This window comes from Furipterus horrens, unplaced genomic scaffold, assembly GCF_987537825.1.
Source record: "Furipterus horrens unplaced genomic scaffold, mFurHor1.1.pri manual_scaffold_2, whole genome shotgun sequence".
Lineage (NCBI taxonomy): Eukaryota > Metazoa > Chordata > Mammalia > Chiroptera > Furipteridae > Furipterus > Furipterus horrens.
In genome coordinates this window covers 126,379,414-126,407,214 of record NW_028327172.1, presented here as the reverse complement: position 1 = coordinate 126,407,214, position 27,801 = coordinate 126,379,414, and the positions used below count along the sequence as shown (strand labels likewise).

At 48.4% G+C, this 27,801-nt stretch overlaps 1 protein-coding gene and 1 long non-coding RNA gene across 5 annotated transcripts in view; one reads left to right on the top strand and one right to left on the bottom strand.

Annotated features, from left to right (window-relative positions):
* The first annotated feature begins 327 nt into the window (after positions 1–327).
* PITX2 (paired like homeodomain 2) lies at positions 328–19,789 on the top strand. 3 transcript variants are annotated; one of them, XM_090266422.1, is made up of 5 exons: positions 328–603; positions 4,355–4,410; positions 4,767–4,904; positions 15,840–16,045; positions 18,544–19,789. In XM_090266422.1, the coding sequence occupies exons 2-5, from the start codon at positions 4,365–4,367 to the stop codon at positions 19,105–19,107; spliced, it is 954 nt and encodes a 317-aa protein (XP_090122548.1). In that variant the 5' UTR covers positions 328–603; positions 4,355–4,364; the 3' UTR covers positions 19,108–19,789. The 3 variants fall into 3 exon arrangements, with proteins under 3 accessions (XP_090122548.1, XP_090122549.1, XP_090122547.1); XM_090266423.1 differs by lacking the exon at positions 4,767–4,904; XM_090266421.1 differs by lacking the exons at positions 328–603; positions 4,355–4,410; positions 4,767–4,904 and adding an exon at positions 14,486–14,989.
* Positions 19,790–20,674: 885 nt separating this feature from the next.
* The window catches only part of LOC150019452 (uncharacterized), a 33,484-nt gene continuing 26,357 nt past the window's right edge, over positions 20,675–27,801 (bottom strand). The window contains exons 2-4 of one of the 2 annotated variants that reach the window (XR_016509051.1): positions 26,430–26,523; positions 23,205–23,270; positions 20,675–21,488 (exon numbers count right to left, since the gene is read on the bottom strand). This is a non-coding gene — a long non-coding RNA (uncharacterized LOC150019452). The remainder of the gene's footprint in view (positions 21,489–23,204; positions 23,271–26,429; positions 26,524–27,801) is intronic. The other variant, XR_016509050.1, reaches the window with a different exon arrangement.

The following is a 27,801-nucleotide window of genomic DNA, read 5'->3' as shown; positions in this document are numbered from 1 at the left end:
TCCCTTCGTGTTCTCCTTTCCACAGTGGGAGTTCGTGCGGCTGCTGCTTGTCTGCTCCTGTCTAAGCACCCTACCCGACTCCCTCTCCTTCCTTCGCTCTTCGGAGCTCGTTCTCCGTCTCCCGACTCCTCGGCCACCTCCTTCCCCTGCCTCGCTTCTCGGAGCCCCTGCTTGCTCCCCCCGCGCTCGCCCTAGCGCTGTGCTGGTTCCTGCTCGCCCGCCGCGCAGCCGGGCTCAGCCGCCCGCCCGCCTGCCCGTCCGCCACTGTGCAGTGGAGTTTGGTGGAATCTCTGCTGACGTCACGTCACTCCCCACACCGAGTCGGAGCTGAGGGAACAGAGAAGGATGAGAGCGAGGGAGGAGAGAGAGAGTGCGAGACTGAGCGAGAAAGCTGGAGCAGAGCAAAAACAAACTGCCAGTGACGACTAGACACCGGAGGCCCCTGTGCTCCAGTGGACTCCCTCGGAACTTGGCACCCTCGGGAGCCCTGCAATCTTCTAGGCCCGGCTTTCGGGAGCTTGCGGTGCAGCCCGCGCCTGGCTCGCTGGAAATCTCCCCGGGAAGCTGTGGGACACGGAGACAGCAGCTCTCTCCCAGTAGCCGGTAAGTGGAGGCCGTCTGTCCCTCAAGGATGTGAGATAATGTGAGTTTAGAAATTTGTTCCACTTTGTAGAATCTTCACTGTAGGTGATTTGTAGCTCTTGGGGATGCCTTCCCGCCCCCCCCCCCCCCCCACCGCTCCTGCCCCAGAGGTAACACAGTTGGCAAACAGAACTTGCAAAGCCTTGTTCCTTTCGTCTCCAGTCACAAACACTAACTACCTATGGGGAGCTGAAGTCGAGTGGGAAGGGAGACCATGGCTGGCATTGAAAAAGAGGTATCTTCCCTTAAATCTCGGTGCCAACGAGGCAGAGACAAATCTTCAGGCTGAGGATTAGCATTCTCAAGATAAAGGGCTGGGAACAAAGTTTCAGCTACTGGAAGATTAGTCCCCTTACCATTGTTACCAATTGGAAAAAAGATTCCATCTTAACTGGCAGTTAGTGACCTCTCAGGCCCAAACGAATTACCTGGGACCCAGGACTGGATGCCAAACACACACAATTACTTCGGATTATAAATCCTTTAAATTGATCACCAGTCAACTCCAGTCTTGCACGTCAGGAGATACATTTTAAATGGGTGCGTGGAAGAAGACTATTTTCCAAATGTCAAATAAGAAAAAAAATATGATTCTAAATCTGAGAAATATGATCCTCTTTTTATTCCAATGTAATGACTTTACTTTTCTAAGCAATTTACAAATCAAACCATCGTAGGGTAGCCTGATTCTTACTCTTTTTTATGCAAGTATTATGTCTTACTAAAGTAAACTAAGTGGGAAAATATTTTACTGTTATAAATTAAAATAACAGAGATTCATAAATTCTAAAATACTTTTACAAAAATAAATTAACTTAATTTAGAGAGATTTACTTGGATCCTTCTTAGGCTATTGATTAGAATTAAGGATGGTTTTGGAGGAAATTCATCTAAAACTCAAATACTAATTATGATCAGGAAATAAAGCAATTAAGCAAAACAGATTGAAGATTTTTGTTAATGTAACAAAATAATTATACAATGTTTCAATAACCAAACTTTCCCTAAAAATTAAATAACTACTTTATTTATGGAATGTTTTACTTTATCTCAGCAAAACTACATTTAAATTATTCAGGTGCATTGTTTCTCAAGTTGAACATGTTTGTTTTCAAGTGTTCCTAAGGCATCAACATTAATTGGTTTAAAAGAAGGCTTAAACTGATAAAATACAGAACTGCATTATGCAGTATTTTAATTTCCTTAAATAATTACATACTGAGAATTAATATACTGACTAATCTCACCAATTTAGTTCATTTAAAACATGTGTTCTTGTGCTGTTTATTTTTAAATTTTCCATGGAAGATTTTATTATAGGATAGCAAAGTGAAAGAAAAGGAGAGAGAATGTGAAAGAATCTAGAATTATTAGTACTATATTTTTTCCTGTAATTTTTTTTTCTTATGACAACCATTAGAAATTATTTTTAAGCAAATCGTTTTATTTCTTAGAGTTTGCCTGCCTGCTTTGGCCACTGTGCTTCCGTGTGCTCCATTAGCTGTGTAGTACTTTTAGCATGCTCACAATAGAAAACTCAAATTGAACAGAGCAAGATTGCCTGACATATACATTCTAACCAGGACATGAACTTTGGGGGTGAAACCTCTCTATCAGGAAAAAGCTGCACATCTTAATTTGTGATATTAGCCATTGAAGCCAGTCCCTAAATCCTGCAACCAAATTTGTCTTTAAGACTTGTCTTGACAGGGCAAGTTTAAGGATCAGCAGGCAGGAATTAGAAATTTGTTTTTAAATTTTATAAATATATTGCCTAGTTATTTAGACTCAATTTATCTATTAGGCCTAGTCATTATATGAAGTAAAATAAATAGATAAGTACAGGTTTCAGGGCTCATTTTGACTTCCAAATAAATCCCCAAGTCACGAGAACACTAGGGAGAGAGCTAAGGAACATGCCTTGACCTTCTTTTCAGTCTTTAGAGTACAGTTCTTGAAGGTTTGTTTTGTATTACTTTGGTCTTCAGAACTGAAGCTTAGGAGTGAGGGAGAATGTGTAATTAACTTTACATCCAGTGACCTGATTTTTTACTTCCGTATATTTCATTCTTTTAAAAAGTAAAAACTATTTGTAGTTACCATCTGCAATGCTTGGGTCACCGGCTAATAATACAGCCAGTTCAGACGTTTAAAAAAAAAGATTATCGAAATGATGATGACATGCAAATTTCCCCTGAAATTATCATAAGTAAACATTTGAAGTCTGGACTAATAAAATCCCATCTGTGTTACTTCATATCGAGTTAGTAGAAAGCTGTGATAATGAATTTTGTAATATCTCACGAACAGACATCTCAATCAGGGACTAATCCTGTGATTTTACAGCAGAATCACTAAATCTGGAGCCGCCAAACTGCTACTTCTGGGCCCCGGGGCCCGCAAAGATCGGTGAAGCCCCGCCTGCGTCCTCGCTAGCGGGTGGGAAAACCATTTGGCAGTCCCCACCCCTGTATACCCACGCTGCTGCTCCAGGCAGCCCCTCCACTATCGGCTACTTTGGCCAGAGGCCCTGGGTCCGGCTTCTTCCAGGAGAGGCCAAGAAGCAGGGAAATGCGACTCAGGCCAGAGGCAGACCGGCTGCTACCTGCCCGCCTCTGCCCCTCCGCCAACCCGGCAACGCCCTCGCCCACTCTCAGCGGTGGACCCAAGCGCAATGGGCCCTCCCGCGGCCGGCGTACCCTGGTTAGCGTGGAGCGAGGCAGGCGCTTATAGGGGACGGTCTTGGGGAGCATCGGGCCTCCTTTCATTTCTTCTGTCTTTAAAGCAGCCGCATCTCTTCTACACAAACCGAGAGAGCCCCTCACCACCCAGTTCTCCCGGTTTGCCTGTGGTAGAGAAGAAGGACCGCGTTAAACTTTTGGCTCGCTGCGCTGTGGTTGGAAATTTGAAAAAGATTTGGTTTGCCTGGGAGGAGAAGGGGGAGAACTGGGGAAGCCGGTCTCTCAGAGTAATTTCTACATCCTTAGTGGGCAATAAACCCTCTGGGGACGTTCGCCCTGCTCTCTTCAGTCCTCATTCAGGCCACACCGTTTCCCTCCTCTGTGATCTTAAATCATACTTTAGGGTAAATAAATGGTCGGGTGAGCATCTCCAGGGAGAAGTGTGGCTAAATATGGAAAAGTGGCTCCTGATGGATGAGAGGCCCAAAGCCAACTTGTTCCTGGAGACCCCTAGGCCGAGAGCCTTCGAGTCCTGTTCCTTTCAGAGTTACAGAAAATCAAGAGAAACTGCTATCTAGAATAGGAACAACTTGACTCTGACATTCTACAAATGTTCACTAAGTTCCAACTAACCGACGAGTACCGTGCTGAATGGTAGCCTCCACTTACAATTCCCCAAGATAAGAGGTCTCTCCACCAGCTCCCCAATGACTGTACCTGCTAAGGTTACCCTGGTGCCTGGTGTTCAGACGGGCTCTTAACCACTGACACTTTGTGCGCAGTTCCGCGGCCTAGGTCCCAACAGCCCCTGGGCCCATTCCTTGAGGATTTGGGGAGAGTTCTCCCCCTCATCCCCCGCAACCCGAGCTCGGGTGGAGCTGAAGTTGAGCAGTCAGTGAAGTCCAAGAACCTAGCACAGAGTAGGCGCCTACTAGCCGGTGTTAAAGTTGCCCCCCTGGGGAGCCTCCTTTGAGCCCTGTCCTTCCGCGGACCTCTGCTTCACACAGACCTCCTTCTCTTCTGTTTTCCAGATAACGGGGAATGGAGACCAACTGCCGCAAACTAGTGTCGGCGTGTGTGCAATTAGGTAAGACTCGCTTCTCCTGCTCGGTCCCCCGACGAGAGCCCGCGCCACGCGAGGGCGGAGAGACGGCACCCGTCCCGCGGTGTGGGGCGCTTTTCGGAGGGGCAGGCCAGGGCAGGAAGGTAACCAGACCTCGAACCGCGAGGAGCCGCGTCCCAAAGCCCCCGGCCTATTCCCCCGAGCGCGAGCTGCGGGCAGACCAAGAGGCCCAGAGGGTCCGCGAGACGGGAGTGCCCTCCGCTTTTCCTTCTAACTGGGCCTTTGCTCTTTGTCACTCTTTCTCCTCCGTCCTGCTTCCCCCACACTTCTACCCCGGCTTCTTTCCGCGGCGGCACGTGGGGCTGACGCGCATGGCCCAGGCGTGCAGCCGGCGGCCGTTGAAGGCCTCTTCTCCAAAGACTCCGAAATCAAAAAGGCCGAGTTCATAGACTCTCCCGAGAGCCGGAAAGAGGTGGCCAGCAGCAAGCTCTTCCCGCGGCAGCATCCTGGCGCCAATGGTAAGGCCGGGAGCGAAGCGCAGGCCTCGCGAGCTGCGCGCCCGCCGCGGGGCCTCTGGGCCTCCGGGGCTTAGGTGAGGCGCAAGCAGGCGAGCCTGCCAGAGCGGCGCTCCTGCCCCTCAAACTTAGATACTCGGTCTCTGGGTCGGACGGGAAGTCGCAGTCCCAGAAACATTCATTCCTTTCCCCAAATCATACTGCACTCTTCAGATCCAATGCTTCTCCCTCTGGCTTTCTCACTCTTTCCCTGTGGCCTAATCTACGCACAGGACAGCCTCTGTCGGTGCCTCAAACTGGCGTGAAAAAATTGTCCAACAGCGACCTCTGTCGCTCACCACTACTCACTGCGGGCAGCACTGTAAAGGGTCCACCCTGTCCCGGCGGCTCTCAGCCGCGCCCCGCCCAGACTTGTGGGTGCGGAGTTAACCTCTGAAGGCGAGCAAGGGAAGCTTGTGTTGGCGGAGATTTCGCCTGGCCGGGGAGTTGGAGGAGCTGACAGCAGCCTGCACAGCCAGAGGGAAGCGAGTGTGCGCAGCAGCCAAGGGTGGAATGGAGTGTGTGCGCCTGTCGACGCGAACCTACCTGCTGTGTTGATTTGCAGGGACTCGAGCTTTGGTGGTGTCGTTGCTGGATTGGCAGGTTTCACAGGTTTCACTAAAGACGAGTCGGGAACATTGCTGCTCAAAGTTTGCAGGCTTGTGTAAAACTTAAAAATACTCTAATCCATTGCACAGGCCTTTGCTAAATTGACACTTGTCCTTTCATTGTGTGTGTGTGTTTGCGTGTGTGTGTGTGTGTGTGTGTGTGTGTGTGTGAGAGAGACAGAATAAGATTTCCTTGGCATACACGAAAAACTCAAATTTACTGCTTCTCTATTCTCTGGGTTTTCCAGGCTCCTTCATAAATAAGTACCTAGCCTTAGGAGGTTGTTGACCTTTGATAGTGTGAAGAGATAAAGCGACCCCCCTCCACCCTCAGCCTTCGGCCCCTAACCCCCTCTTTCCGGATTAAAGAGTAAGGATACAAATGTAATGGGTGCCAGAGGGGGGCGAATTGGGACCCTGGCCAAGTAAATAAACCAAATTACCAAGAAGAAAACAAAGGCCCTTCATTCGGGCTTCCCAGTGAATCTGAGAGAAAAACATCATTTGTTGAAATAAAACGTCTAAAGTGGTCCCGAGCAGACCTTCCTCCGCGTTGCACAATATCGCGAGTCCTCCTGCTGGGCCAGTTAAATGCTCACTTGTCCGGGATTAACCCCATGGGGTTAAATGGGGCCATGCAGAGATAAGGTCGGGTGATTTCTGTCATTAAGATTGTGTTAAATTCTTCTTCTGTTTGATAATCGGTCGTAAAAATAAATTATTAGACCGGAGTATGTTTGGGATATGGTTAAAAATCAAGAGCAGCCATGACTCCTGGGGAAAATACTTTGTGCAGGTTCAGCCCTGGCTCCAGCCAGACTAGAAGGGCTCCCCAATCTGACTTCGCACAGGGCGGACTGGTCGCCGCCCAACTGAGGCTGACATTTCTCGCTTGGCTGGGAGCTGTAGGTACGCAAAATGTGTCCTCTTACCCATCCCCCAACACACACGGTTCTTTGACCCCAGGAAAGGTTTTTTTGAGTACAGGTGTCCCCATGCGAGAGAGGAAGGCAGGGCCCCTTACAGGAGAAGGCTTGGGTGGGATGGGAACTTCCTAGGTGGGGAAGTAGCAGACTAGTTGGAGAGTCCTGTCTACTGCTGTCACAGTTCTAGCAGAGAACATTGGACATTCGCTTTTGATAATTAGTAAATAAGCCAAGAACTAGAAATAACCATTAATTTATAAAGTCCAGGTTATTTTAATGCACTTGAGGGGCTCTTCCCTACGATGTCAATAGTCTCTTTTCTGTCTTTTAGACCCAAAAAGAAAATTGCTCTGCAAGTGTGTAATGTTATTAATGAAGAAGAAGCATGTGATAGTAAGAACTGCTGAAAATCTTGACTTTATTGGCTTTTAGGGATCTGATAGACCAAAAAAATGTAACACAAAATGAGTGGGAAAAACAATAGTATTCTTGAAGGAAGGTTGCCAGCATCCCCTTTACTGAATATAAGCAAATATAACTTATGTAATAAGCAAACTCCTGGCCACAGTCTGCTTCTAAAAGAAAGAGATTTTTCTCTTTTGTTTTTTTTAAATAGTTTTTATTTGCTTTTAAAAAGAAAACAATGTCTACAGTGACATGCGATTTTTCAAAAAGGTCCAATATATTCTACTATTGGCACTACCCTCGCCTCACTCACAAAACCCCAGGTCCTCATTGAAGACTAAAACCATTCTCTGAGTAGACAAGGAGGACTTCTGGGAGGCCTGGGTCCAGCGTCCCTTCCCAAAGAATCCCAGTTCCCTTGATATCCATTGGTCTGCCCCACAGCCTGGGTCAAACCCCAAACAGAGATGGGACATGAGGTCAGCTGGAGACTTCTTAGGTCAGAGCTTTGAGAGAGGGTAGAAAGAGAAATGACTGGGCATGGCAAGTGGAGCAAGAAAAAGTTGGCAAATTAGGCAATACCCCTGCCCCCAGAAGTAAGGGGCAGAGGCCCTTGAGGACTTCTCCCTGGAACAGAGGTCCTTGGATTTTCCTTGTTTGGAGTGTCCTGAAAGGAACCTCTTTGTGAAATTTAAAAAGTGGTCTTGACCTTCAGGAAAAGAATGGGCTGGTCTGCCATTGTCAGTAAGCTTAAAGTTTCAGAGCAGTGGCTCTGGATTCCGGGCTGAATTCAGTCCAAACTGTTTCCCCTTGGTCCTGGCACATGGCTTCCCGAAGACCTGAGGTCGGGAACCTTTGCCGGGCGTCTCCCTTTGCGACGCCATGAATTTTTAAATAGCTTTGGCACAGTGACTGGGTTGAAAGTGTTTGACCTGGGTCTCTAGTGTGCGAAAACTTCCTTCTTTGGGAGGGAAGCTCCAAGGCCTGGTGGGACACACACCCTCGTACGGGGCAACAGCTCCGTCCCTGGCTTCTTCCGAAGACCCGGGATTACCCCGCCGCCTCGGCGGCCGAAGACTCCCCAGTCATTCAATCAGCAAATGTTTGCCGAGCACAGACTACGTGGGTTCTTAAGTACCACCTGAAAGCAAACAATCCTGGTTCCCTCCACCGTTATGAAGCGACTTTAATGCTACCCGGGACACCAGAGACAGCAGCCCGACCCTCGGGAGCAAAACGCCAAGTGGTGGTGCCCCGAGAGGCGTTGGGGTCCTGAGCACTGTCAGAAAAAAAATAAAAGGGGGGGGGCTGTTTAGAAGGGTAAAGAGCTCTAAATGTGACTAGGGGTCTGCCTGCCCAGGCGCCTAACGTCTGAGCAAGAAGCAACGAGAGAGGGGAGCTGGGCAGGCAGAGTAGATTCCCATTTTCTTTTGACTCTCCTCCCCAAATAGGCTTTGTTGGCACAAGCTGCCTCTCCGTTTTGTGTTGTTGTCCCTCCGCCCCTATCACGGATGTTCTAACAGTGGTCCCAAGGTAGTCAGTCCTTGAAGACCCACGCCCTGCAGAGGCAGGGGTTTACAGCTCGCGTTCCTTGCTCCCGACTGGGTGCTCACTTAAAGTTTGGTCCGGCTAGTGCGGCCGTTTCTCCGCACCGCCTGCCGCTAATATATGCAGCAGTTGTTAGCGGGGGGTGGGGGATGGGGAAGAAATGTATAACTAAAGCTTATTCGTGAGCAGGAATATACTAATGGAACAATCTGATGTCTTCTTAATCCTATGTAAAAAGCTTTGTGGTCTTCCTAATATTGACTGAATGGGTAATTAATGGCTCTTCATCTAGCCGAATACCCTGTAATCCAAAGATAGGAAAAAGACAACAAGCGCAAGGTAAAGACAAAAGACCCAACTGTGGCTACCCCCCACCCCGCCACACCCCCTTCCCATCACCACTAAAACTAGGGCTCCAGATGGGAAAGTTTTCTCTCAGGAGAAAAAAAGGAGTGGTAGAATTTACGTACCTTTCCTGGGCTAAACTTCACACAGAACCTGGCCACCCAGCTCAGTCCTCCACTACTTGGTCTTTACCCTAACGATACTTCTCTCTTCGTTTCTTTCTTCTCAATTCCTCTAGGAAGTCACCCTCATTATGGCTCTGAACAGCATTTTTTTTTTCCCCAAAAGCCCTTATCTTTCATTTAAAGAAGTGATTGGTAACAGAGGACCAACACACAGGTCCTCAAAAGGCTCAGGCAAAGGAGTAAGCACCTTTCTGATCCAGGTGGAGTTTCCTTTCTTTTACAACCCAAGACAGAGAGTCTGTGAGGACTAAGGTCGCTGGAAGAGGAGGAAATAAATTAATAGGAGAGAGCGTGCAAAATTGCGTATCTGTGTTGAAGTGATCAGGAGTGATGGAGTCAACTTCATTGTGGGGATCTGACATGAAGAGTGCCCAAGATTCTCTCAGCATGTTTTAAACAGGCTGACATTTTAATTCAAACCTTTAGAAATAATATATTACTTGGGTTACTACAATGAGCTGGGTTCCTTTTTTTGTCAGCTGACAGCTTTTAAAATATTATTTCACTAGGGAAATAAAAGCTTCATCTCAGATTATAGGTGGGTATTTTTGGATTTATGTGATTTATGGTCACCATGACAACTAATGCTGAATGTTAGCTACCAGCATGTCTGTGAGAGGGAAGACAGAGAAGAGAGAGCAAAAGAAATAGAAAAGGAAGATGAACATAAGCTGCAAAGAGAGAAAATAGAAAGAGAGAGGAGCATTTTAATCCAATTGTTGTTTTGGTTTTTAAGTGACTTTAGTTAGTCCCTTGCTACTTCTTTCTCTCTTTCTGGACCTGAATTGATGTTTATCTTATTCCTACTTCTCTCACTCCCTCACCCTGACAAACATTTATACATTATTTTATTTTCCATGACTGGTTGCATTGCCTGATTAAATAAGCACTTAATAAACCTATAGGGCTAGCATACTAATGTGAAAAGACATTACAGCACATGGGTTTAGTGACTTCAGCAGCCCCTTACTCCCTTGCCTCATCTAATCCCTTGATCTTCTCTTCACTGGCCTGTGTGGGGGTACCTATACCTGCCACCTCGAACCCCCTTATTTAGTCCACCAAACCTCCAGCAGAGTGTGTTGGGACAGAAATATGGGGACCAATTGCATAAACCCAGAAAGGGTGAGTGTTACTCAGTACATTTACAGACTTCTGATTCAAAAAGAATCCACCCCTTTATTATTTTTTTTTTAACAAGCTAACACTGTTTAATTCCATTTAAAGAATACCAAAAAAAAAAAAAAAAGCCACAGTAAAGCCTTTGATTTCTGGGTTAAAGCTGGGGGGATAAGGATAGAGAGGGGTCTCTTTCTAGCTTGATTTGTGTGTGGAGGAAAGCCAGGCAAAGGAAGAAGGGGAGAAAAGACCACTTCTTGGACAGAGGGCAAGGTCTCTTTCTGACCTCTGGGCCTTACACCACTTCTCTGGCACACTGACACCTGTCACGTGGCTCCAAGCGGAATCTGGGTGGGTCTTGTCCTTGAGTTGGCCTGCACCAGAGCGACACTCCCACCCCTCTACAACCTGACAGCACAGGGGGACATCTAACTGAGCCATTTTCCAGGTGAGCTCTAAGAACACATTTTTTTTCCAAATGTCGCGGGTCGCTTGGTAGAGTCCCAAATCTATGCCCAGACCGCTGCATCTGAGAGGTTGACTGTGCAGCCTAACCAATTTCACCGCGATGGCCAGCGGGGTTTTGTGCAACTAACACTGAAGAGTGTGAAATTAAATAAAACCTTAAGACTGGTAATCGGTGGCAAATACCAGCTCAAAACTCGTCTGACCCCATGTCACACATTTCCCTCCTCAAGGGTAATTAATAATCAAGAAAATCCAATTGAGACAGTACCAGAAACCCGCACTGGGCTTCCTGTCCTTCCGCCCCAGGAATGGTGCACCTCCCAGCTTCCCTAAACGGACCACACGGAGTTTTTCTGGACTGAAAATGTCTGTGAGGATGCTGAAGTCCTACTATCAATAATTTCTAGAACCAGTTAAAGAAGGGGCAGTAGTGCTGAACCAAAATACATAAGATTTATTTCCTTCCAATTTCTTCCTTATTCACACTACCTTTACCTGTGTACCTACCCACGAGGTTTCTGTAAATTAAATCTCCAAAATTGCCCACAATTTTCATTGAAAAGTGTTTCCTGGTTGCCCACTACACACTTGCTTTTCTGCATCTAAATTGTTCGCGTTGTTGTACTCCTATCATGCATGGAGTGAATGTTGTTGGGTCTGGGAAGTGTGTCACCCAAACTCAGAGCTTGGAAAATGATTAATTGATTAAGAGAGAGTTGAGACTCTGACTGAAAAAACAAAAAGTGAAGAAATACCTTACTGCCTCAGTTGTTTAGAGATCTGGGGTTGGCTGTGTGTGTAATATATTATTTATGTGTATGTCTAGATTGATAGTCATACATATATACAGTTGTGCTTTTACTCTAACCATAGTGCTCCACTTGACTTTGCAATGGATCAACCCAATTTAAGATTTCTTGACCTTTTAGGCTTTTAGACTGCCTGAAGATCACCAGCATTTCCAACATCTCCCACATTTGGGCACTATGAGATGCTGTCACTTGCCCTTGGGGTTTTCAACCATTTTGGAGGATGACTTAGGTCCTTTGCAGTGTGTATTTGTCCAGATGAAAGTTCTATTAGTCAAGCAGAGCCAATGCAGCTTAAATAAAAATTCTGCAGGTTTAATGAGAGATGTGGTTAGAAATCTATATGACTCTGTGGAGTTTCTCAGCTTTCCCAAGTACGGAGTTTTGAAAAACACCCCGAGCTTGCACCAAAAATTGAATGCTCACTATGATGGAGAATCTTTCATTCTTTCATGTAATGGAGTTTCTTTGTGACATGAGGCTTTAGGGATGTGATACTGTGGGGATCGCCGTTATACTTAGGTTTAAAAGAAGAAGCTGGAATATGATTAGTAAACACATTGGGCAGAAAAGAGCTGGATTCATATTGACTTAGTTATATAGGTCATCAGCTGGCAGTACAATAGGAGGAAATATTTACTTTACACATATACTTTATGATCTTGGGGGAATTAGAGGAAATTCAATAAGAAAATGGCCAGAAACATCTAAAACCCTTATTTAAAAGACTTAAGCAAATTAAAGTCTTATCAGATTAAAACCCACTACAAATGTAAGAGCATTGTCTTCAGTGAAACGCTGTGGGGTCTGAGGAGATTCTCCTCCAAATCTCAGGGATAAAATGCGTCATTTAAGCACCAGATAATGAACAGAATGTAAATTAATTTAACCTTCTTTACCAACAGGCTGCTGGTATAATGTGTATAATTTAGTGATAAGATTGCAGGACCTAATATAATGGGATATATGAGCCTCAGCCAATGCAGTCCTGTCACACAGGGATGTGTTCTGCTCTAAGTAGGTGTGTGTGTGTATGCCTGGAATGGGGGTGAACTGAATAAAAAGTTAAAATCAGAAATGCTGATTTAAAGCTTACTATGAAGAAAATCCCCCCTTCTAGGTAAATTCTTCTTAAAATGGGATGGTATTTTTTAAGAGGGACTGAAGAACAATTCTCATTTCATTCCTCAAACTGCCCTCAAGCACGTTTAAAAAGGGGGAGGAGCTGCAGTAGGGTTTGGGGGTGATAGCAGTGCAAAGGAGATACACACAGGTTACAAACATTTTTGTAGTCTGTTTCATCCACTCTGCCCCAGACTGAATAAGTTTCCCAATCTTGTGAACAAGGGCAAGGAGGGAGTTTCCTAAAGATACCCTATACTAGTGTTGCAAATCATTGACTGTAATGTCAAACAAATACACAGTCAGGGATGATAACACTAACTCCACAATAAAGCAATCGCCAATGCAGAACCTAAGGGAGATTAGTTTGTGTTCTCCAGCTGACCTAAGTCAGAGGACAAAAGGACTTTCAAAAATTAGTTTAAATGATATGTTTGTATTTCTTTTAAAAATTTCTTTGGAAATCAAATTTCTTTGGAAATAGTGCTGCTAAGAGTTGGATGTCCCCAAAGGTGTTTAATTTTCATTATACGTGAATAAGGTTTTGCTCTACCTAGCTGAGTGTGCTCCTAAACTTTTGCCCTTCACTCATACCCTGCGGCCCTCTGCCTGCTTGGACTTTAACAATTCAAGATAGCCTTGAGCTTCCTGGGGGTGGGGGGGACTTAAATATTATCCTTGAAATTGGTTATTTGGCAACACTTTTAATTGTATGGAAACTCATTAAAGCACATTTTATATATAATTAGCTCAAGGCTGTTGATTCTACAAGCTTTATGGATTTCAACCTGATTGATAATAAAGTAAACAAGAGAGTCGAATTTAAAGCTCGTCTCTCTCTCGGGTTAGGACGAGATTAATACAGTGTACAAGGAATTTGAAAGATCTAGGATATGTGTCTTAATCAACGTTAAGTAGAATGGATAAGCTTTCAGCATTTTGAAAATGCTAGGTTAGGGTTTCTATTCTATTGTGTGTTTTCTGTCTGGGAACTAATAAGCATTACAGAGAACGTGATCTGAGGCGACTTTTTATTCTTGTATAAATCCAGAGTGAACCACCAAACAGTTGTTCGTTTAAAGTCAAGGTAATTTTCTTTTGACGGGTCCATTTGCTTCTTGATTTCTAATTTATTAGCCTGCCTTCTCAGGGCTCTGTCTTTTTTGCAATTAAAATAAAGCTTCTTCAGGTTAGCGTAGCATTGACCTGACAGGCTGTTTGGGAAATTTAAGATCAGAGAGGTGATTTGTTAGTGTTTTTTACCTATTTCTGATTTTAAGTAGCATGTCTCCTTTCCATACAGCAGGAAAACACCTCTGGGTTGAAAAGGAATGTGACGAGACACAAAAGGAAGGGGTGGGGGGTTTCTTGTTGATCCGTGTACCTTCCAGCTCCTTTCTCCCAAGCTTTTTACTCCCAAGCTCATCCTTCCACCTCCCTGCCCGGACAAAAAGTCGCTAGTCTTTAGCCGGTTGGAGCCCGCGGGTGTAGACTCTGGGTGATGAGAGGTATTGGCCCAGCCCCGTTGAGCTGATAGGTGCAGGCAGCAGAGTCCCTCCGCCACGGCTCGGGGCTTTCTGATTGGGTTGGAGCCACGTCACTCCCTACCCGAGAAGGGTCTGGGAGGAGGCGGAGGCGGGAGGGTCGGGAGGGTTGTGGCCGTGTGACGTCTACGCACCAGGAAGCCCGCCTCTGGTTTTAAGATGTTAAGCCAACAGGGAAGCGCGGAGCCGCAGTGCTGGTCCGTCGCTGGCCCAGGTGCCAAGAGCTGAGCTGCGGCGAGGCCGAGCTCTAGCTCGAGGATCCGTAGGAGTGTGCGTGTGCGCGCCGCGGAGGGTGCGACCTGAGGCTCGCGCCGCCGTCGCAGCCGCCAGGATTTAATATCAACTACCTGTCCCTGTCACTCTTGACACTTCGCTGTCAGGGTTGCGCGCGGGGCGGGGGGTGGGGGGGCGGGCAGAGCGCGCTCTGCGTTAGCTTTCCTTATTGGAGGGGTACTTGGGAGAGGGAGGGGGAAGAAAGGGGTCTTTGCCCACTCTTGTTTCGCTTTGGAACTTGCAAGCCTGCTCCCCAAAGACGCTCGGAGCTGTACCCTCCTGCCCACATTCGCATGGCTCCGTTTGCCCGCTGATTTTCGGTCGCTGGAACCTTTTGCTTAAGCCTTCCAAAGGAGACGAGGCGGCGCGGCCGGAGGACTCGGCGGGGGTTGTGCTCCCTGACTCTGTCCGCGGCAGACAACGCGGGGAACCTCCGCGCGTTGAGCGCATCGCGGCCCGGGATTGGTAGGGCAGCGCGCTCCTTCGTCCATGAACTGCATGAAAGGCCCGCTGCACTTGGAGCACGGAGCAGCTGGGACCAAGCGGTTGGCCACCTCCTCGTCCTCCTCCTGTCACCATCCCCAGACACTGGCTATGGCTTCAGTCCTAGCTCCTGGTCAGACACGCACCTTGGACTCCTCCAAGCACAGGCTGGAGGTGCACACCATCTCTGACACCTCCAGCCCTGAGGCCGCAGGTAAGGAACCGCGCGGCCCCGCATTACCCCCACCCAGCCGCCTCGCGTCGCTCGACCCCTCTGGCTCTCAAGGAAGTCGGGCCCTGCCGGGGAAGGCTTGGTGGGAGTGGTCGTTCAGCTTGCTGCCGGCAGAACTTCCGTCGCTTTCGCTCTACCTCCACCGCCCAGCTGGGGTAGCGAGAACGGCGAGGGCCATTCTGCCGCCCTTCCTATTCCTACTTTGGTCTCCCTTCTGTTTCGTGGGTCACAAAAATCCCAGCATCTACATCCGAGGACGTTCAGAGGTCGCTCCCCATCTCCCACCCCGGGTGCAGTTCTCCTGTGGACTTTCAGCTCCTGAAAAGCTCCGCTTGTTAGCAAAGTATTTCCGAAACTATGCCTCAGAAGAAGAGGAGGTCATTTTAAAAAGCGGAGGAAGTTGGGGTGCCAGACCGAATCCCAAAGTCCACTTTCCTAGCCTTCCGAAACCGCGTGGAAAGCTGAGCTCTCTTCGAGGGGGTTCTGTACAACGCGCTCGGGTGCGTGTCCCTGGAAATTTGGTGTGTCTGCACAGAGGCGTAAGAATTATGGTCGAAAGTACAGGCTATAAAAAGTGAATGTGCCGCCGTCGCAGGCAGATAAACATGTAAATAAAACGTACGGCGCCGGGGAAGGGGAGGAGATGGGGCGCGCACACCCACACTCACGTCTGCACCCTCCCGACACAGCGCTCAGCGCCACAGTAGCTGTCGCTCACACTCTCCTCCCCGCTGGCCGCCCAGTTCTCCCGGCCAGTGCCTCCTGGTCCAGCTGGAATTCGCGGGTTGCCTGTAGGCATGCTGACGGGAACCTCTGTGTGTTTCATTCTCAGAGAAAGATAAGGGCCAGCAGGGAAAGAATGAGGACGTGGGAGCCGAAGACCCGTCCAAGAAGAAGCGGCAGCGGCGGCAGCGGACTCATTTCACCAGCCAGCAGCTGCAGGAACTGGAGGCCACTTTCCAGAGGAACCGCTACCCGGACATGTCCACGCGCGAAGAAATCGCAGTGTGGACCAACCTTACGGAAGCCCGAGTCCGGGTAGGAGCCCGCGTGGAGCCCGAGAGGGCTAGGCGGGTGGGCGTTGTAGAGATGCAGGCCGTGTAGACTGAGAGGGCGTATGGAAGGCGGCGCCGACAGGGAGGGCGCGGATGGGGTGCCTTTGCGAAGGCACAAGGCCTCTCGAGAGGCAGGCCCAATCGCGAGGTTACAGCTCCCCCTTCCGAAGCTGCCGCGGCCCGGTACTGGGGCGACACCGCTCACTGCCACGCCACCCAGCGCCCTCCCAAGCTGGGCCGCGTGGCATTCCCTTGCAGAGGGTATTGTGTTCCCGGCTTGCAATCGCCAGGCGAGCGCTAATTAAATCCCTCCCAGGGCAGGAGCCGAGAACAGGCTCCAACCTGTGCGCCTTTAACAAGGAAATCCCAGCCAGAAACACGCTAGGGTTGGCGCTCCCTGGGAAACTTTCGCGCCCGGCCTGGCCCGGCCCTTTCTCTACTCGTCTCGCCCGCCTTACAGGGCCTTTGCGTTTATCGGCCATTCAGGTCTCTGACACCCTACCCCCTGGTTTTGTGATCCCCGGAAGCCATTTTAATACACAACTACTATCTTGCTAGTCTTAGAAAGAAAAAGAAAAAGACTTTTCGGTTTCGTTTATTTATCTTTTTTTTTCCAGGAGATCGTTACACCCTTCCTCCCAGTTGTAATAGGTTTATCAAAGAAAGAGCTTACCTTTGTAGCATATCTGCACTTTATGGATTGGCAAAAATGAACTTAAATCAGTTACCCAGTAGCAATATCCTGTTTTATGCTGGTCCGTGGAAAACTTCAAAATTGCTAGGATTCTGGAAACAGAAAATACTCATAGGATCCAGAGGCTTTGCTGTAAATAATAAAAATTAAAAATGCTCTGGATAGAAAAACAGAGCCCCCAGCCAGAACAGAGAAAGCAGAAAGAAGAAAACATAACAGTAATAATGAAAATAATTAAAGCCAAAATGCACTCCCAGAGCAGAGGGAATGAAGGCACTCTCTGGGTGGCATTTGTGTAAGGTATGAAGCTTTGCCTTTGGTAAAAAGAGCTGGATTGAAGTTGGAAGTGGTTTTAGTTTAACTGCGTGGAGCTAGAGCTCCAGCCGGCCAGCGTGGTTTTGCGAAAGGTCAGTCTTTCATTAGCTCTCCAGCGCAACAGGAGAACGGGCCTCTCACGTACTCTTCTCGCCTGGGCAAAGTTTAGACAGCGTAGGGTAGAAATGGCAAGTAATTAAAATAAAAACACAATCTGTGGGTTCTGTGGAATCCTTCGGAAAAGCCCTCCCCCAGTTCCCTGAATTCTCTTCAGTCCCTCCCAAGTCCCCCGCCACCGCCCACGCTCAGCTCTTGCTCCCTCCCGCTACCTTCTTGCAGGCCGGCGGCTGGACCAGCCAAGTGGGAGTGAGGCGTGCTTTTTATAGCAGTCCGGTGCAAAAGAGGAAGGGGGATACAAAGGAAATCGAGAATGAAAGGGGGAAAAAAGCGGATTAGTCGGCTGGACCCGTCTGAGATGTGTAATGTGAAACATCATCGGTGTCAACTCGGAAATCTCAGACCAGGCCTCGCTCCAATACACAAAAGCCGCCGTCTGGGGCGACCTGCGGTCCCAATGTGGATTGAGAGCGGGGTTGCGGCGGGGCCATCCGACTCGGGTGGGGGCTGGCTGGACTGGGTGTCCGCCTGCGAAGTCAAGCACCGCCCCCCCCCTCCCGCCCCCCGACTGGGCCCAGCGGGAGGGCCTGTGGCCCACAGGCCTGGCCTGAGATGGATAGAGGGTGTAAAGGGGGTGGAGGGGAGCCAAGGGAGGGGGAGGCTGCAGAGCGACCCTTTCTGAGTTCGGAGATTTACGCGCCAAGTTCGTTGAGTTTAATGAGCTGACGAGGAGGTGGCCCTTTGCTTTTTACTTGGTTATTTGGTGAGGACGGGAGTGGAAGCCCGGCATGTTGAGGGGACGGTACAGGTTCCCTGGAGTTGGAAGTGGCAGTGGAGATCCGACAGAGGAGGAAGGAATTGTATTGGGAGGGAGAGCGGGCTCGGGTGCCTTCTCAGCCCCTGGGCCAAACAATTGAGTCTGTGGCTTTGGAATGGAAACAAGTTTGCAAGGCGGCCGGGAGGAGTTGGTTGGAAAGCCCGCTGACCCACGTTTATTTTTGCAGTAAGTGTATTTGGACCCCGAGGGGGCCTCAGAGGGGTTACAGAACAAGCTGTGGCAGGCCGCCAGGCTTTCGGCTGGGGTTTGTGGCGAAGCCCAGAGCTCGGCTCGAAGGCCTGAGCCACCAGGCCTTCCTCGTTTCTTTCGAGCTCAGGACTGGTGCCTGCACGAGAGCTACCGCAGCTTGGGGCTCGGAGAGGTGCGGGGGGTGGGGGAAATGGTGGCATCTAGGGTGTGTGGCGTGCGTGCGTACGCGTGTATGTCGGAGAAGAGGCAGTGGCCTCTGGTGCTCTCCGGGACAAGGGTTTACTTATCCGATTTGTGGCGTCTGTTTGCTCTCTGCCCTCCACCTCAGGTTTGGTTCAAGAATCGTCGGGCCAAATGGAGAAAGCGGGAGCGCAACCAGCAGGCCGAGCTATGCAAGAACGGCTTTGGGCCGCAGTTCAACGGGCTCATGCAGCCCTATGACGACATGTACCCGGGCTATTCGTACAACAACTGGGCCGCCAAGGGCCTCACGTCCGCCTCCCTGTCTACCAAGAGCTTCCCTTTCTTCAATTCTATGAACGTCAACCCCTTGTCCTCTCAGAGCATGTTCTCCCCTCCTAATTCCATCTCCTCAATGAGCATGTCGTCCAGCATGGTGCCCTCGGCGGTGACCGGTGTCCCGGGCTCCAGCCTCAACAGCCTGAATAACTTGAACAACCTGAGCAGCCCATCGCTAAATTCCGCGGTGCCTACGCCCGCCTGTCCTTACGCGCCGCCGACTCCTCCGTACGTTTATAGGGACACGTGTAACTCGAGCCTGGCCAGTCTGAGACTGAAAGCAAAGCAGCACTCCAGCTTCGGCTATGCCAGCGTGCAGAACCCAGCGTCCAACCTGAGTGCTTGCCAGTACGCCGTGGACCGGCCGGTGTGAGCCGCGCCCACAGCGCCGGAATCCTGGGACCGTGCGGGACGGGGCAACTCTGCCCTTAAAAGACTGGGAATTATGCTAGAAGGTCGTGGGCACTAAAGAAAGGGACAGAAAGAGAAGACAGAGAAAAGGAAACCACTGAATTAAAGAGGAAGCTCCCTTGATTTCAAAGGAATCTCCTCAATGTCTGACATCTTTCCCTAAAAGTATTCCCAATAGTTGCAAGGACACACACAAATGTTTGACTGGATATGACATTTTAACATTACTATAAGCTTGTTATTTTTTAAGTTTAGCATTGTTAACATTAAAATGACTGAAAGGGTGTATATATATCGAAATGTCAAATTAATTTTATAAAAAGCAGTTAGTAATATCACAACAGTGTTTTTAAAGGTTAGGCTTTAAAATAAAGCATGTTATACAGAAGCGACTAGAATTTTTCGCTTTCGAGCAAAGGAATGTATATACTAAATACCACACTGTATGTTTCTAACATATTATTATTATTAAAAAATGTGTGAATATCAGTTTTAGAATAGTTTCTCTGGTGGATGCAATGATGTTTCTGAAACTGCTATGTACAACCTACCCTGTGTATAACATTTCGTACAATATTATTGTTTTACTTTTCAGCAAATATGAAAAAAATGTGTTTTATTTCCTGGGAGTAAAATATACTGCATACAAATTGGTCTGGATTATTTCTGCCCTCCTCTGTCGCCTGGTGGGGGTTTCTCAGTCACTGCCTACTAAACAAACCAGTTCCCTCCCCTTGCCTAAACACACAAGGCAGCAGTACTTACTTAAATTTGGTAGAAATACATTCAGGTCATTCATCAGAAACAAACGAAATAGGCATTCCCAGAAAAAGAGCTGCAAAGTCTAGTCTTGTCTTTCATATTTTTCTTTGATTGAAACCCTGAAGATCCCATTATTAGTAGTAAATAATATAAGAGAAAAAAGAGAAAGGAAAAATTTAGAAAGTACGCCAGCTTGAAATTACTCCTATTTCCTCCTGGGGGAGAGAGGTGGGGAAACTGCACCTCCAGTAAACTTCTGGAGAAATATGTGTGTATGTGTATCTGTATATACATTCCTCTCAAGAGGACTATATAATAAGTTTCAAGGAAACACCTCTGGTTCAAAATATTTAGTCCTCCACTTTTATCTTTCAGGCTCAAGTAGAGAGATTCTTCATGTTATATTGCATTACTATTTCCAAATCCCTTTGAGACATTAAAAGAAACAAAGACAGTTTCTAATAACTACAGCCCCTCAGTTTCTCAAAGACCCCAGGGGTTGAGAGGTTAGAGTGGAGTTTCCTGAGTCTTGTCGAGCAATATGTAGTTGAGACAAAGGTCATGCTCCCCTTGTTTTGTTTTAAATAATATTGACCCATTAATTCTAAACCTGCTTGTTCCTGAAATTATACAGGATTAGTTTGCAAACTACGGGACAATGATTCAAATCAAGATGAATTACAGCCTTGGCCCTCCCATACTCGGACTTTTAAACAGGGAATGAGGATCTGTGAGTGTTTGAAAGAACTTTAAACAGCCGCTCTTCCTTTGTCGGTGGTTTTTAGTTTTTGTTTTTGAATGTGGAATTTGATTTTTTAACAAACAGTAGCAAATACAACTTCATCCCAAAGAACCCACCGCTAGGAGAGTCGGTGGGGGAGAAAAAGAGTTCTGAGGTCTTTTGCTATTCTGGTCAAAGCCACCCCAGCACCCCACAAGTGGGCGAGGACAACCACCACCCCTGGAATGGGGAGCGAAAAGTAGCCGACAGTTTTGTAGAGCACAGAAAAACTGTTTTTGTGCTTAGGTTTCTTGTATCTGACTGAAACTTTACCTATAATCTTTTGGAACGCAGATACTGAGTCTTTGTTGTGCAGGGAACGGGCTGCTGCCATTTAAAGAGATCACAGATAATGTCCCCGATTTAAGATCAGTGCTCTAGGCACATTAACTTTCTTTCTTTCCCTTTGAAGCTCTGCCTCCAACCTGTGAAAAGATCACGCGGCAGTGGAGGGCAGATAAAAGCCCTTTGGACGAGGGTCACGTCCGTCCTTGTTGTTCACTTGAGAGCACTGGAGAGGAAAACGGTCCCCACCGGCGGACTTTGGCTTCTGGAGCGGCGGGGCCCACGGTCCCGGCGGCCCTGAGCCTCCTCCTGGTGTGGGGGAGGGGCCGGGGGAGGGGCCGCGGGAACTGGGAGAAAGGATTTGGGGATGGGGGCTTGAAGCTCTAAGGAGACCCGCTGGATGGATTTTCGTCTCTTCTTGGTCCTGGGGTGACTTGGGAGCGTTGGGTACAGGAGGTGGATCTCGGCCTATTTGCTTCCTGAAGTAGAACTTTATTTCGAGGAAATCGATCAATCTGCAGGAAACAAAAAATGGAAGTCGAGGTTTGGGAAGAGTTGTCACTTCCCCGACTTGAGTGGTGCGGGCTGGGGGCGGAGACTCGTCAGCTCCTTTCCCTGGACTTCCATAAGCAAGAATTACTATCCTCCTCACCCCTTCCTCCTCACACCATCTCCACTAGTCTGCTGACCCCTTTGAGCACCTCTTCCCTTCAAGTGAAAAAAGCCTACTTCCCCAGCCAGTGGAGTCGGTCCCCTCGCTCCTCCCGCTCCCACGACGTGCCCCCTCCAGCCTTTGCTACTGCCACCAACTCGGTTCCACTCAATCGATTTTTGCTGCATGTCAACACTTATTACCGGTGAGTGTGAGGGTAATTTTTCTCCTTCTCTAGGTCTCTTAATGATTTCTGAGCTAGTTGTGTATTAAAGTGCTTAAATGAATCTTTAGGTAATCTATAGCATGAACACCAACCTCCTCCGCTTGAGATCGAAAATGGCGAGCTTGAGGTCGGCGGGCAGCCCAGGCCCCGCTGGCCTCCTCCCTCCGAAGCCACCTCTGAGCGCCCAGAGGCTGGTGCCTGGGCAGGAACCCCCTAGACTAGTCTCAGTCTAATGGCTTCCCTCCCCCCACCACCTGGAACTCTAACCCTTTCTCCGGCCAGTCCTCGATTTTTAACCTTTTAAAAAATTCTAAGGCCCCAAATTCTTCCTTCCCCTAATTCAAATTGGTGGATACCTGAGTAAAGGTGTATAAAACTGACGTTTGTCTCAATTTTCTCCCAGTTCCTAAATCTAAGTTTTACTGTCTACAACTACAACTTGGTTAGAAATTTAATCCCCGCCCACACACCCCCCAAAGTTGGGTAGCCTGGGCCGAGAGGGTAGCTTGATTAGAAGGCAAATCCTCCCCTCTGCCTCTGGGTCCTCTTTTGTCCCATCCCCATCCTTATCCTGAAAGGTGCTGAAACCCAGGAGCAAATGTAGGAGTGTAACAACAACAACCACAAAATTAATGGGAAAAAAAATAAAGAGCGTCTTAAAAGTCCCAATACTCCTCAAAAGCCCCATAAATTAACCCTGTAAAGAGGGCGAGCTCTTCTAAAGGCGAGTCTATAAAAATCCGGGCAATCTCGAAGGAGGACACCCTCCCCGCCTCCCTCGTCTCCAATGTGTCCAAACAAAGGTCTGTCCTTCAATCCACATCCTACTCCATGGGTGCCTCGGTTGCTGTCGCCGGGCTCCTCAGCCTGCGGTCGCCCACAGCCTACCGGGACAACGCAGGGAGTCGGGAATCTCCGGCTCCTGGTTTGAATTTGGGGGAGGGGGGATGAGAGAGGGAATGAGCGGGAGAGAGAGAGAAGTGGATAGTGGATGTAATCAGATCAGAGGACTTTATGAATATAGAGTCTCTACTGATTGACATAAAACCCGGCAGGCTGCAGTTGATACAAGCTCACAGCAAAGAAGAAAACGTGGCTGTCTGAGAGAGAACAGGTCTCCAAGTAAAGAGGAAAAATTCTTGCAGCAGGTTTTTCAGAAAGAATCTTTTAAAAAACTATCCTTTCTCTCTAGTCTTCCTAATCTGAGGATTGCATTTTAACTGAACTTGAGAAAGTAATGATTGAGTACGGGATTTAAAGTAAAAAACAATGAGTTAAGTAGAAAAACTATTGTAAACACATAACTATCTTTCCTAATTTTAGCAGGGGAAAAAAGGGTAATTTTACTCTAACCTTAAAAATTTATTTATCACCCTTGTTCCCCCAAGAAGAGTGGCCTTCTCATCGTAGACTTTCCATCTGAAAAGATAGAAACCAGAATTTATTGTGTTTGAAATGCATAACTTCATTCACTTCTGTGTTGAGTATTTTATGTAACTGTTGATTTTAGATTTTGTTTGTGGATTACAGAAGGCCTGTAAGAAACAGAATATCCCATTAAATATTTAATTCTACTTAATTACCTTTTAAAAAATCATTGCTATTCTTGTAACAACAATGCCTTAACATTTCAGTGGGAATATGGAAAATAGAATTTGAGGCTTAAGTTACACAGCCAAAAAATGGCTAAAAGAGCCATCTAAATTCATTTTTTAAAATATTTTTTAAAATTTTAATGAATATATAATAAAGATGTTTACTCTTGTGGGGCTGTGTGGGAGACTGCATTTTTTTTTCTTCTCTCAGAAGGGCTTAGAGAAGTTCAGACTCACTGAGCCTTCCCTGAGCAGGGCGTGTGTCTACACTCCCTGACTTTGATGGATCTTTGCAGACCTAGTTAGTTCTACTGTTCTTACTGAAGAAAAAAAAGTTGATATCCTTCTTCCCTTGCTCACTCTGACTCTTTCTTCCCCTTATCTTCTCCTTGTACCATATTCTTTATCCAGTCCAAGTGGTCCACCCCTCCTTCCCACCCCCTCCTATCGACTTAGAAAATGGCCCGCTGATGCTGGAACCTGATGTACTGGGGCTACTACGGCTTGGGTGGCTCCTTACAGCCCAAGGCGTCCTCTACCAAGGCTTCTTCCGTCCACACGCAGCAAAGCTTTTCTGCCTCCGCCTTACAGTTTGCAGCACTGCGGCACCCCCCTGGCATGCAGTCTTTGGCAGGAACCTTTATTCTCCTAGCTCCAGGAAGATGAGACCTAGAACTGTCTCTGCTGTCCCTGAAAAGGCGGTGGAGCAGCATATGAATGTAACTTGGAACCCAAAATAGTGGCTGGCAACCCAGTTCCTGGGCGCTTTCCTCATTCTGCTTGTGCCAACAGCTCAACTCTGCTTCTCTGAGTGGATATCTGGGTGAGATTGCTGCACCCAGCTGAAGTTTGATGGCATCTTCTCGGTTCTCCCAGATGGATCTCAGGGACTTCTCGTGTCACTTTACATGGCTGCTTGCGTTTGGCTGACCGGGAGTCTTTCTGACTGATTCACATCTCTATGTGGGTTCTCGGGGAGCGGGATGGAGGGGCAGGGGGAGAGGGCCGGTGGTTACTAAGGTGCACAGAGATGGATACCCTGCAGGTATTCCCCAGTGTCAAGGCGGGAGCCTGGCCTATCAGAGCCCAAGGCCACTTTCTTAGAAAATAGTACTAAACAAAAGAAAGTAAAGTAAGGCCCCTCTTCTGTGGGCGCCGGGCCTGGGAAGATATTCACTCACTGACCTCAGCGCCTTTAGCCCCCGCTTAAAACCGGTGAAATGGTTAGGAGCCACTTCTTATCTGATGAGGCAGGGTCTTGTTTATTTCTCTGACGGAGCAGGGGTGGGGACAAAACATCCCGCCTGCAAATACTGGGCTGCAGCTCCTGGCACAAAGCTCCGTCCCCAGCTCGGAACTTCCTTTCCTTGTGCAGCCATCCAGACCGTCAACTGCCCAGCGCTGGGGAATAGCTGTGTGGACAGCTAGCCAGGCCCTTTGGGACCCATAGATTCTGTAGGGCCGGGTGGCTCAGCTCTTAGAAAGACCCAGGTGCCGCTGCTTCACCTGAACGTGCCCCCAGGGCGCCTTCGCTTTGGGCCTCGCTGACCGCCGGAACTGTGCCTTGGGCACAGCCTTGTCCTGCTGCAGTCTGTTGACCAGAACAGCTGCTTTATCTTAATGTTCATCATTGGCTGGCGACCTGGAATAAGGGTGGTGGCAAGAACTGCCGCCTCGCAGTATCCTGACCGTATTTTCAGAGGGCCACCCACGCACCTCCGGAGACCCCTCTCGGGTCAGGCACTCCTGTGGGCATGTCCCTTCGGACAACAAAACCGGAATCTAATCCGCAGCTGCCGCTGCCCCTCCCCCCCTAATATCCCCGCCCGCATTCCAGCCCACAGCCCCAGGCGAGCGTGGAAACCCCTTCGCAGGGGCGGCCCAGAGGGCCCTCAGTCCGGCTTGGGCGTAGCGCCGCCCCCGCGCGCCCTCCCGCTGTCCCCGCACGCGCCGCTCCAGGCTAGGGCTCCGTCATCGTGGGCGGTCGGGCCCAGTCGGGCGCGGCCTTCAGGCTGGGCTTGCCGGGACGCGTGCTGGGCCCAGGTCGGGGCAAAGGAGTCTCCCTCCCGTCCCCTCTCACCCTCTCTCTACCTTCCGCAACTTCACTCCGGAGCAGCCATATACCTTGAATGGGTCATCCCTGCCTGGCTTCCCAGGAGCTGCTTCTCGAAGCCCTGGGGTTGAATATTAACTAGCCGGAGCTATAGAGTGGGGTAAAACGTTACATATAAAAATGAATCATCTATCCGCTCCTGGGAGAGAGGCCCTATAGCGAGCTCTGCGCCCAGAGCTGCCCCGGCCTTGTCCCCGGCCCAATGCACCGACCCTTATGGCGGCCACTTCTCAGGGTCCATACGCCCTTCGGCGGCTGAGGTTGGGTGGGGGAGGGAGGGATGGAAGTCATCCAACCAGCCTTTCTCCTTGAGTAGCCTGAGGTTAAGGTCTTCTAACACAAGCGAAGTTCCTTTCCTTTCACACTTAAGGTATATAGAAAGCTGTCTGGAACAGCTTTCGTCTCTTACATAGGTTAGCAGCTGAACTTTTAGAAGAGGCTGCCAACAGGGTGGAAAACCCAGGCTGAGCAGTGGACTTCGGGGATCGGCCGCCAGACCCGGAGCTCGATCTAGGACTGGACTCTAGGAGGCAAGACTAGGGGAGGGTGGGGGTGGGGGAGTGGAGGCTGAGGGGAGGCGTGCAGTGGGCGGTGCAAGTGGCGCTGGACCTGGCCAGGCGGGGAGCTGCGACCACCGGCAAGACCTGGCTCTGGTCGCACCTCATCCCCTACTCGCCTGGGCCCTGCTTCTTTCCTACCCTGACCTATTCGTTTCTTTAAACATAAGCAACAGAAAGTAACTGGTACTTCGGCACTAATTTTATGTGCTAGAACCACGTGCCCAGTGTCAAATATACAGAACTTATAGAAAAGATTAGAACTGGAGAAAGAATTCGGGACAGTGCACCCCTTAAGTTCTTGTGCGCTTACCTGCTAACAGCAACTCTTGGTGCTCAGCAAATTCCTGAATAGAAAGGTGATTCCGCTTCTGTATCTCTGTCCTCTCTCTGTCTTCCTCTCTCCCCTTTTAAGAAAAGTGATAAACTGAATGTAAGCCAGAGAAAGATGTGATATCACATGGGAAATTTCCAGTTGACATGCAGAACAACTGCACCTTTTGAAAAGATTGGTTTATTTCTATGCAAAATCGGTACTACACTCAAAATGCAGTGCCTGACTGCTAATAACCTCTCAGTAAATATTTTTGAAGAGGTAACACCCCTCCACTGGACACCCCTTAGACCCTACCTCTGACCTGTACATTGATGAAGCATAATTTTTACTGAGAGAATTCACCCAAATCTTTGTACTTAGGGGTGTGAGTAGGTGGCTGTGGTAGTGCGTCTGCCTGGTATGAACTCTGCATCATTAAGCCCACTGCTTCTCCTTCACAGCCTCTATAATGATTATGAGAATTTCTAGCAAAAGTTGGAGGGTGGCCTCAGGAACATGTGGGCAACCAGGTTTTGCAGAGACTCAGCAGGCATCAAATATGTGGTGAGTACCATGTATGTGTATTACTTGGACATTAATCAGTTCCAGGAGAAATGGCTTTGAATTTAAGATGTGGTTACAGCATGCTCAACTTTTCACGTAGTAGTACAGCTCTAACTTATGTGCACGCAGGTTCCATGTCATCTTCATAAACAAATACAGCCCAGGTTTGTCCTCACTCACCTTTGCATCACTCCACTTCCCCAAGAAAAATAGAATGGACTCAAATGTTCTACCAGTTACCTCCTGAGAGATATTAACACATCAGGATAACTAAATAAATACAAATGCATGAATCACATTAAATTGCCCACCAGTGACTTAGAGACACAAAGAAACATAAGTGGGGAAAGGACATTTACTTTTAAATGTGTGGGTGGTTGGGGGAAAGGGTATTATAACCGGTATTGCAGCACTCATTCAGTCTTCTCTCCACCAAATTACCATGTTATCTGACACCCTCAATCTATTTGTGTCCTGGTTTACAGACAGTTTGACCAAGAGGTCATCGACTAGAGGGCTTGGGTGACTGCAAACAAGTTTGACAAGAAAGGAATCAGGGTGGGGTGCCACCATGGAGGTAGAGAGAGGATGAGACCACAGTGGTTGGAGCAGCCTGGCAACCCCAATTTTCTGCTGGCCCCTGCATCCACATACAATGCCATGTCAGACAGCAGGAGATTAGAAAGAGCTGTCAACACAACTGGGATAAATTACATCTCTCCCCACATTCCTTTCCTTTCCCTTTCCTTTATTCCCTGCCTCTTGTTTCCCCTCCTTTTCTTTTTGTCCTTCTGCCACCTCAGTA